The following is an 11,184-nucleotide window of genomic DNA, read 5'->3' on the forward strand; positions in this document are numbered from 1 at the left end:
TGGAGACATGAGAGCCGCCAGCCTTTGGCCGAGCCCTCTCTTGATTAAGCACACGAAGAAGAACAGCCCTGCCTTATCGCTGACAGCCGACCAGATGGTCAGTGCCTTGATGGAGGCTGAGCCCCCCATCATCTATTCCGAGTACGATCCTAGCAGACCCTTCAGTGAAGCTTCGATGATGGGCTTGCTGACCAACCTCGCCGACAGGGAGCTGGTTCACATGATTAACTGGGCAAAGAGGGTGCCAGGTAAGAACACTGAGATGGACTTTTTATTTTTTGCCAGTCAATAACCACGCATTTATGAACCAGCTGCGATGTCATAGGAGAGAGCAGTAGCAGGAAACAATAGCTTGTTGTCTAATTGGTTTCAAGATTACATCAGAATTTGTTAAGTTTTAGTGTCAGCACACTGTAATTCTTCTGGAAATTATGAAATAATGTTTTAAAATATAGACGGTGAGAGTACTTAACCTGACATTATATTGAACCCATGTTAAAATTCACCAAAAAATGTGGAGTGGACACATAATAAATGCAGTTAATATTATATGTTCACAGTGTCAAAATGTTTAACATGAAATGATCTATACGTTTTTAGTATTGAGGACTTTTGTTCAGAAGACCTCAATTATTAATAAATAATGTTACCTTAATTTTTTTCTTAAGATCTTTGTGGACTAAAGAGAGAATAACAGGTGTCTTTACTGAATGCCCATCATTTACTCGACTCTCTATTCTTAATATTTTAGGGGAAAGGTAAAACAATAGACCGATTAGGTTCTCACCCTGCTCCTGGGAGAAGCCTGCAGGAAGATGCAGTGGCTGAGTGACATTGGTCCTTCAGCTGATTCCCTCGGAGTTGGTGTTGCTCTAAACCTTGACCGCTGCTCTTGTTCAGGGAGAAGAACTCTAGTTATTAAGGAAACATGACTAGCCATCCTCCATGGCCCAACAAATCCATTCAGGAGCTAACGTAGATGAGTCAAGGCAAGAGGAAGTTAAATCTTTCTCCTGGGCAGATAGGTCAAATCAGTAATGGATTTAGACAGATAGTCTCATTTGGTTTCTTTGAATTGATGAAATCAATTATTACCTCTGAAGCATGGGATGCTTTTGATTAAACTAAATAAATGTGGAGTTCTGTACTGCGTTTTAGAGTTCACTGATCTGATATAGGCCAAGTGAACACACATATGGCCTTAGAGAGTATATTATGTATTTGCATATATTAACATATTAACATGTGGTTCTTTGAGTAAGCAGCCAGCAATGTTGTGATCCAAACCTGATAGAGGGCACCCATGTAGGTGGTAGAGTCTGGACTATATAGAAGTGTGGGGATTAACAGGCATATTTAGATATCTAGGGTCAGTCCTAATGGTGAATAAAAACTCTCAGCCACCTTTGAATTAAGAGTTTTATTGAGGCCTAACCAGTTTGGCTCAGTGGATAGAGCATTGGCCTGCTGACTGAAGGGTCCTGGGTTCGATTCTGATCAAGGGCATGAACCTCGGTTGCATGCTCCCGGCCCTGCTGGGGGGCTTGCGGGAGGCAACCAATTGATGTGTCTCTCTCACATCGGTGTTTCTCTATGTCTCTCCCTCTCCTCCCCACTCGCTCTAGAATCAATGGAAAAAATATCCTTGGGTGAAGATTAAAAAAAAAAGAATTTTATTGAGCACCTACTTTAGCATTCTCATGTGAAGCAGATCTATAATAAGCAAATATTGGAATCTAAATATAATGAGGTTATAGATTTTATCTTAATATTTGTTCTTGCCTTTTTATATACTTTGGGAGAAGAAAAAAATTAAAGAATAATAATAATGGCCATATCCATGAGATCCAACTTTTGTTGCTATTAAACTTTATTGTACTCTAGGTATATCTTTTCCCTCATAAACTCTTAGCAGTATTAGTTCCAGAGCACTGCTGAACTCAAATACACATGCTAATAGTTATCAGTTGATTTCCATCATGACATTTTCATAATTATAAAAATTTGAAAGGTATTTGGAACAACTGAAATTAAATTCAAACACATTACTAGTGGATAAAGAATTCATGACAATAATCTTCTGAATTTAAAAATTAAATGGAGACAGAAATAAAGGGGAGGAAAATATTATGTCCATGCTTAGCAATCTCATTGTTAAACCTAGAACAAAGAAAATTTATAGTAATGAGATGTGTGGCAAAACCACTCTATAACTTAATTATATTAGCTTAAAAGACTGGAATAATTTTAAAAACCTTAGACCAAACTATATCTTGTTATTTAATGGTTTAAAAAAACTATGAAGGAAAAAAGAAGTTATATGAATAAGTGTATATGTGTGCATGTGTACTATAAGATTACAGCTGTTGTAAATCAAAGCCTATTTGCCTGACCAAGCGGAATAAAAATAGTCATTAATTTTAAAAGGACGAAAAATGAGAAAAAAATGTATTCTGAAAAAAATTGAAGATGATTGTCAAGTTTCTTAGAAAAATTGAAAAAGCACATTTTGCAAAGCTTATATTCAGATACCATCTGTCATTTAAAAAATAGCTCACATTGGAACTCTAATATAGACAATATTACATTTATATCATAATGGTTTGAGAATAATAATAGTAATTTCAAAAAGAAGGAATAGAAAATATCATTAGTAAAAAGAGTAGTGAGAAAGTGAATTGTAGAAGAACCTGGAATTAGCCATATGATATAAAAACCTGCAAAAGGCATTTGGATAATCCTCAGAATGTCTATCAATATGACAGAAAGTGTGAATTAACTTTGTTCTGGAAAAATTCAGCTATATTGAGGTAAAACTGACAAAATTGTGAGATATTGAGAGTGTACCTTGAAAAAGGATCCCCCCATCTAGGTAATTAACCCGTTTATTCTTTTGTGTGTGTGTGAGAACAGTTAAGTTCTACTCTTCTGGTAAATTTCAATGATACTCTACAGGGTCATCACCTATAGTCACGATGTTCTGCATTAGATCCTCAGCCTGCTTTCATCTTACAGCTGAAAGCTTGTACTCTTTTACCAATCTCCCTCTATTTGCCCCATCCCCGAATCCCTGGCAACCATGTTTCTACATTCTGTTTCTATAAGTTGGGCTTTTTAAAAAAGATTTTACATACAAGTGATACCATGCAGTATTTATCTTTCCCTGGATTATGTCACCCATATAATGCCCTCAAGGCCCATCTATGTTGTCACAAATGGGAGGATTTCCTTCTTTTTCATGGCTGAATAATATTCCATTGGATGCGTATATATCAGATCTTCCTTATCCACTCACTCATTGATGGACACTGTTTGTTTCCATGTCTTGGATATTGTGAATATGCTGCAATGAACATGGGAATGCAGATATCTTTTTGATATCTCATTTTCATTTCCTTTGGATATACACCCAGAAGTGGGATTTCTGAGTAACATGGTAATTCTATTTTTAATTTTTGAGGAACCTCTATACTCTTTTCTACAGTGGCATCAGGTCACATTCCTACCAACAGTGTACAAGGTTACCTTTTCCCAAATCCTCACGAACACTGGTTATCTTTTGTCTTTTTGATCATATGCATTTTGTCTATTCTGTTTCCTTACCAACATTCTGTAGAAGGTTCCCTGTGGGCTACAGAAGATTGTGTGTTCTGCTGCTGTTGGATGGAATGTTTTATATATGCGCCTTTTAGTTACATCTGCTCCACTTTTATAAGTGGTTTCCCCATCACAAGTACAACAGTAGAGTATCCTGAATTTAACTATACATTTACCTTTACCAGTGAGCTTTATATTTTCATATGTTTTCCTGTTCCTAATTAGCATTCTTTCTTTTCAGCTTAAAAAACTCAGTTTAGCATTTCTTGTAAGGCTGGCCTTGTTATACACCTCCTTCAATTCTAAAGGATACTTTTGCAGGTAGGGTATGCTTGATTGGCTTATTTTTTTCTTTCAGTGCTTTGAATATATTATTCCACTCCTTTCCGGCCTACAGTTTCTAATGAAGAATCTGCTAGTAATTTTAGTAACAAGTTGCTTTTCTCCTGATGCTTTTAAGATGATCTCCTTGCTTTTAACTTTTGACAATTTAATTATAATGAGTCTCAATGCAGGTCACTTTGGATTCATCTTTTTTGGAACTCTTTGGGCCCCCTGGATCTGGATGTGTTTCCTTTCCTAGGTTTCAAAGTTTTCACTCATTTTTCTTTGAATAGGCTTATCTCTCTTCTCCTTCTGGGACTCTGTAATATAAATATTTGTTTGTTTGATGGTGTCTCATAAATCCCTTAAGCTCTTTTAACTCACTTCTATTCTTTTTTTTGCTTTTTGTTCCTCTGATTGGGATGAATTCCACTACTCTGTCTTTGAGTTTACTGATCCTTTTTTTTCTATTTGATCTAGTCTGATATTGAACACTTCTATTCAACTTTTTCAGTTTACTGATTGTAATCTTCAGCTCTTGATGTGTTTGATATGCTCTCAATAGCTCTTTAGTGAAATTTTCACTTTGTTCATTCATTGTTCTCTTGACTTTGGTGAACATATTTATAACCATTATTTTGAACTCTTTGTCATGTAAATCACTTTTGGAGTTTTGCCTTGTTCTTTTGTTTGGAACATATGTCTTTGTTTCTTCATCTTTGACTCTCTGTGTTGGTTTGGTTTCTGCACAGTAGATAAAAGAGCCACTGCTAGTCTTGATGAAGTCTTCTCATGTGAGAAGTAAACCTAATCACTCCACTTGGCCCGAGCTCTTAGTGACCTTTCAAATCTTTGTGATTGTGCAAGTTGCCTTCTTTGCTTTTCATAGCTCCTAGGGTGTGCAAAATACATAATCTATCCATTAATGGGGACTTAGTTTTCAAAGAGTTAGAGTCTTACATTGTAATTTATTATTAAAATATACATGGTGAAACTCATCAATAAATCAGCATCATTTAGGTGAATGCCAAAAGAGGAAGAACATATAACAAAAATTGTTATATTTTTAATTTCTGCATCACACTCAATTGTATCATTAACTGGCTGATTGTTAGTTTCAGTGGCAATAAAAGTACATTTGCTTTTCTTTTTATCTCTCAGAAGTTTAAATTGTCACAAAACCATTACTTTGACTTATGAAAAATTATGTCTTTTCCAAAAATCACCATATTTGTACATACCTCAAAGTCAATTTCATACTTCAAGTTTGTGTTCAAGGTCTATATATTTTAGTACATATTTGGATAAATATCTAGCCCTGGGCTCTATATTGCCTTTTAAAAACAGAGAAATAGGAGTTTGATCGCCTCATTGGCACTGGGCACAGATCCGGAAGGGTATGCTGGAACTGCTGGCTTAGGACGAGGGAGAAATGGCAAATGATAGTTGAGCCCATTGACATGGGAAGCGTGCTACTTGAACCACTTCCTCATCTTTTAGTGGCAAACGAGATAGTCTTTCTCTCCTTCCCTTCTCCAGCCTATGTCCCTAGAGCCCCTTTCTTTACCCCGACTCCCCACTATGTTACTTTGGTTTCCTTCCTTGTTCAGCTTTGGCCCCAGGAGGAGAGGATCCCTTTTGGCTGGACGTGCCTCCCACTAGCTGGAGTTCAGGTTGCTCAGAGCTTCTTGCATTGTCTCTGAGGATGCAAATTTGTCTTCCCCATTCCTGGGCTCAAGGCTTCTTCTGCTCCCATGTTCCCAAGGAATGCAGTAATTAGCTTCCTGACTCTAATACTCATCCCCATTATTCAAATTAGCAGTGAGCCAAGCATAGGAAATGCTTGTTGCATGAATGAATAAATGAATGAATGAAGGAAGGGTGACTTTTGAAACTTCTGATGTTAAGAAATCTCTGAGCCCTGTTAGAACTCAATTTTTCCATACAGAAAAAGTCATCTTCAAGGCTGCAGTGATTCCCTCTTTTACCTCTCTTTTTACCTACCTGCTGTTCTGACCTCTCCAGCAGTTGTCTTAGGGAGGCTTCTTTCCAACCTTTCTTTTGTGAGGAGCAGGACAATATCCAGAGGCATGTATGGAACTTGAGTTCTGAGGACTTTAGAAGGTTTTAGCTGCCTTGCAGCAAGTTAGTTTCACTTAGCAAGTGGAATTTAAAACTTAGAATGGGTAGGGACAAGGGGCCAGAGAGAGGGCACAACTCCTCAATGTGGGAATTGGGAGCGTCTTCAAGGGACACGTTCTATTCTGGGAGGTTCCTGCAGATTTCAGGGACTTGGCAAGCCTACCCAGTACTCTGACTCCCAACCTGCAATGAGCCCAGCGAACCCTGCTCTCAGGCTGTTGTGGTGTCCCAGCCTGTTTCAGTGCGGTACGGTGATGAAAGAGAATGTGACATGAGAGCACGGGGGGCATCCGGAAGAGATGACAGATGCATATGTTTAAGGGTCAGATTTGCAGTTTAGAATTTGCCTCCGTTTTATAATAAGAGCCTCGAGACTGGGGTAGAGTTACCCTGCATCATTGGTGGCAAGCCCTCTGAGCTGGCAACGCGGAGTGTCTTTGGGGTGTTCCATTTCCAAGTCACCGCTGCCTGGCTTTTACTGCTCCTGGGGAAGCTCTGGTTGGAACCCAAGGAATGAGATACATCTTTGATTTTTCTTTCCCACAAAACTTTGAAGCCCTATAGATGCTTCTTGGCCTGAAGGCTACCAATTCTTTTCTAATCTTGAGGGTATTTGAGAAAAATGCCCCATCTAGGCTTCTTTGCCCTGTCCGCCTCTATCTGGGGTCTGTTTCAGTGAGTCTGGGTTCAGGCCCCAGAGTCTGCCTGTTTAGCATGAGTGCAGTGGGTGTGTGGTGCTGGGTGTCCCCAGGGCAACCTGTGGGGAACGTTGGCCTATGGCTCTGCTACTTTCATGGGGAATTTGGCATGGAGGATGCCAGCGATTTTGTAGCTATGTATGTGTTAAACAGACATATTACTATAGAAGTGTGTTGAAGTGTGTTGAATTGAGAGGACCACCCCCCCCCCCAGATGTGTTGGAATCCTAACCCTAGTACTTCAGAATGTGTTCTTATTTGGACATAAGGTTTTATAGGGGTAAGTAGATTCAAATGAGGTCATTAAGGTGGAACCTAATCCTTATAAAAAGGGGCGATTTGGACACAAAGAGACACGCCCAGAGGGAAGACGATGTGATGACTCAGGGAGAAGATAGCCATGGGATGGAGTGACCCATCTCTAAGCCAAAGATAAGGATTGCTTTCGAACCCCAGGAGCGGGAGGAGAGAAGGAAGGTGCCTCCCTAGAGCCGCCAGAGAGAGCGTGGGTCTGCGGCACCTTGATCTCAAACACTGGCCTCCAGAACTGAGAGAGAGCACATTTCTGTTGTGTTAAAGCACCCAGTGTTTGCACTTTGTATGACAGCCCTAGGAAATGAATACAAATTATACCCCAAATAAAAAGTGTTGTAATTTCGAGGCAAAAGAAATCAGGAGCTTTTGATTTAAAGAGGAATGTTTGGCTTACCTAGCACAGGTTGGCTAATCATTAATCCTGGATATTCTCTCCTTTGCCCACCCAAGTGGTTCCCTGAACTTCTGGCCTTGAAGTTGATTTAGAACTTCAGCAGTTCCACACATCTACCTGGCAATACCTTATAAAAAATAATTAACTCACCAAGGAGTGTTTTCATCTGGCATTTTAATAGATTCCTCTTTTTCATTTATATCTTTGATCCGTTTGAATTCATCTTGCTGTACAGTAGGGGGTGTGGCTCCAGTGTTGTTCATGTACAGATGGCTGCACAGTTGTTTTAACTCCTTTCACTGAGCAGCATCCTACAGAAGTGTTGTTACGACTTCTTATACAGTTAACCTTCTGAGTTTACTACCTAGTGAGAGCTTTTATATAGAGTGATAGGTATGACCCATTGATTACATGTTTGATTATTCTTCCCAATTCTGAAATAAAAAAGGAAATTAGTAATTTATTCTCAAGTTATAAAATTTGCCTGATCTATATTAATGAATATATAATGTGATTAGCCTGTCCTGTGTGTGTGTGTATGCATGTATCAAGTCTCATGTACTTTTGCTTCTTATTTCTAATATTTAAAAAGTTAGTGCTTTTTTTTTTTTTTTAATAAGAGTGATTTACCATTCAACATTAATGGGATAAAAGAATTCTTCCCAGGACAGAAAACGGAAATAACAGGCTTCCCTCCTCTCCTTTCCCAAAATTGAATGGTATTGCCTTTGATTCAGCTATTTTGAGTTCTTGTTTTCTCAAAGATGTGCTTGCTGTTCCCTAATATGCAAAAAACCCCCAAACTTTTACACTTTGCCCCTCCAATACTTGTTGATTGGCTTGTCAGAAAATAACGTTTAAAAAAATCTTTAGTATATAAGTGATTGTGAGAACTGGAACAATGGTTATTATTAACCTAGTTAACCAATTTCTGATTTGTCTTGACTGTTTTTAATAATTGGAAATTAAAGAGCTACCCGAGAAGCCACATTTTTTAAAAGGATGTATATTCTGGAAATGGAGAGTAGTGATGGTTGAACAACAATATGAATATATTTATTGCTATTGAACTGTACATTTAAACATGGTTAAAAAGGTAACTCTATGTTATGTATATTTTACCATAATAAAAGGAGTACAATATTTTATATAAGAAATATGAAGAGGAACTAGGCAACACATGGCAAAAAAGTAATAGATAAGATGACTAAATTCAGAAGCCTTTTCTCTTATCCAAAACTTTAAATTTGATTTTTAGATAGGAATATAAATATAAACATATTGCAAGAAGAAGAAGTGGGGTGAAATAATGAAATAGAAACAGGTTATACCTTGGGCTCTTATAATCCTTGTTATTAAGAGTACAAAGAGTTTGATTATTTAACAGTTATTTAATGAGTTCTTCCTACATGTGAAGTACTGTTCCATGTGTGGGAATATACTGAGGAACAAAACTGGCAGAATCCCTGCCTTCAAGGAACTTCCATTGTACTACCCTAGTTATCACCAGAGAAGAGGGAGAGCAGTTATGGTTTACCCATTTTACAAGCAGTAGCTAACTATGTCAGACTCTGCTGTGAGCATTTTACCTCTATTGACTCAGCTGAGTGCCTTTTTGTCCCATTTTGTGGATGAGTAAATGGAGACAGAGAGAAGTGAATAGTAGTTTAGTATCAGGGAAATGTTCAATTCCAGAACACTTTCCTGTAGGAAGCTCTTAAAATAAGCTAAAGAAATGATTGCACATTTTTTTAAGAGTTGTGCTATTTTATCATTGAGTTTTTAATAAAACCTCTCCTCTCCCTCTCCTGCCATATGACACAGATATCAAGAAGGTCTGTATATTACAATGATTTAAGAACATGACCTGTCTTTGAACAACCTTGGCCATAGTAAGCATTCAATAAATATTGGCTAATATTATTTGTTTTGTATTTGTTTTAATACATTTTTAGTTTGAAGTTATTGACATAATTAACTTGAGTCTTACTTTTAAGACCATTATGTAACCTGGCATTTTGCAAAATTAGGCTAAAAATCACCTTTTAAAATGCATTTTAAACATTCAGCACATGTGTTTCTCTTTATTTGTGTTATGTGATGTCTTTATGCTTTTATGCCTTTTTTCTCAAATAATCTTATTGCCACTAACCAAAACTAATTGAAATTTGTTTGCTGGAAGCTTTTTGATTAATGCTTCGATTTCTTCCATAGTTATTGGCCTTCAAAACTAATTGATATTTGATTGTTGTTTCTTTGCTTTTGTTTTTATATGTTATTACAATTAAGAAAAATCATTTCTGAGTTATATCAGCTCTGGTCAATTTTTCTAAGTAAATAAAAACTTGAGATTTTGGCAACATTTAAATGTTTTGAGCTATTCTGTAAGCTTAAAGTATTTATACATCAAATATTTTAATGAAATAGGAAAGAATATAAGAAATAGTATCTGGCCCTAGCAGGTTTGGCTCAGTGGATAGAGTGCTGGCCCACAGACTGAAGGGTCCCGGGTTTGATTCTGGTCAAGGGCACCTACCTTGGTTGCAGGCTTGATCCCCAGCTGGGTGCGTGCAGGAGGCAACCAATTGATGTGTCGAGGCTGTGGCTGGCTGAAAGCAGGTATCTGAGGTTTGTTTAGCTTCTATAATTGAAACACTGTTGCAGCTCCAGCTCTGAGGCCTGGCTGGCTGAAAGCAGGGAACTAAAGTTATTCCTCTGGTGAGGATTAACAAAAAAGAAAGAAAGAAAGAAATAGTATCTATTGTGAAAAAATCCGATTATGAATATAACTATTTTAGGACTAGCATCAACTACATATAACCACAAACCCCCAAATAGTGCTTTAAACAAGGCAAAGCTTATTTTTCTTTCACATAAAATAAATTTGTATAGCAGTAGAGCAGCTCCACAGTCAAAATGACCCGAACTCCTGACTTTCTGTCCCCTATCCTAGCCCATGGTTTCCATTCTCAAGGTCAACGCCTGGTCCAGTGTGGCTACAGGGGCTTCAGTAGTTGCAGCTGCACTTCAGGCCACAGGGAAGTGGAAGAAGGGAAAGTCAGTAGAGACACCCTTTGCTGACGCAGCAGCTTCCTGTGAAGATCCTTACTCAGCACTTTCTCTTATATCTCCAAGGTCAGAACTGGCTCCATCTGGCTGCAAGGGACGCTGGGAAAGAAAGTCTATAATCTTTGTACTTTCTACCTAATATAGAATCTGAGTTCTATTAATAATAATAACAGCTGAATAGAGATTTGGTGGACAAATAAGAGTCTCTACTACAATAGTAAGCTTCAACTCATAATTTGAGAATTGGATACCCTCTTGAATGAATATTCTGACTTAAACGAATGCCAACATATATCATAAAAAGATCATCATTTTAAAAAAGAATCAGAACCCCAGAAAACAAAACTCAATCAAAATCATTATTGGGGAAAAAAGGCACTATTTATTAAGTGTACAAATTTACTGCAAGGTATGTGTGTATGTGAGTGTATGTGTGTGTGTGTGTGTGTGTGTGTGAGAGAGAGAGAGAGAGAGAGAGAGAGAGAGAAAGAGAGAGAGAGAGAGAGTGTATGTGTGTGTGGTTAGAGAATTTCCATGTTCTGTAGGGGATGCTCCTTTAGCAAGAAGAGTGGAATGGGGTAGAGCGGAGAGTGAGCAGGGCTGTGAGCCCAGACTGGGTCTCTCACGAGCTCCAGAATTATTCCT

The 11,184-nt window shown here is 37.9% G+C and overlaps 1 protein-coding gene across 1 annotated transcript in view; it reads left to right on the forward strand.

Annotated features, from left to right (window-relative positions):
- Positions 1 to 11,184, forward strand: part of ESR1 (estrogen receptor 1) — a 196,138-nt gene that overhangs the window by 75,945 nt on the left and 109,009 nt on the right. Inside the window, 1 exon segment of the mRNA XM_006779331.2 lies at positions 1 to 248. This exon segment is cut by the window's left edge and continues 32 nt beyond it. Within this exon segment, the coding sequence (XP_006779394.1) occupies positions 1 to 248 (248 nt within the window).

Source organism: Myotis davidii, unplaced genomic scaffold (genome assembly GCF_000327345.1).
Source record: "Myotis davidii unplaced genomic scaffold, ASM32734v1 scaffold1323, whole genome shotgun sequence".
NCBI lineage: Eukaryota > Metazoa > Chordata > Mammalia > Chiroptera > Vespertilionidae > Myotis > Myotis davidii.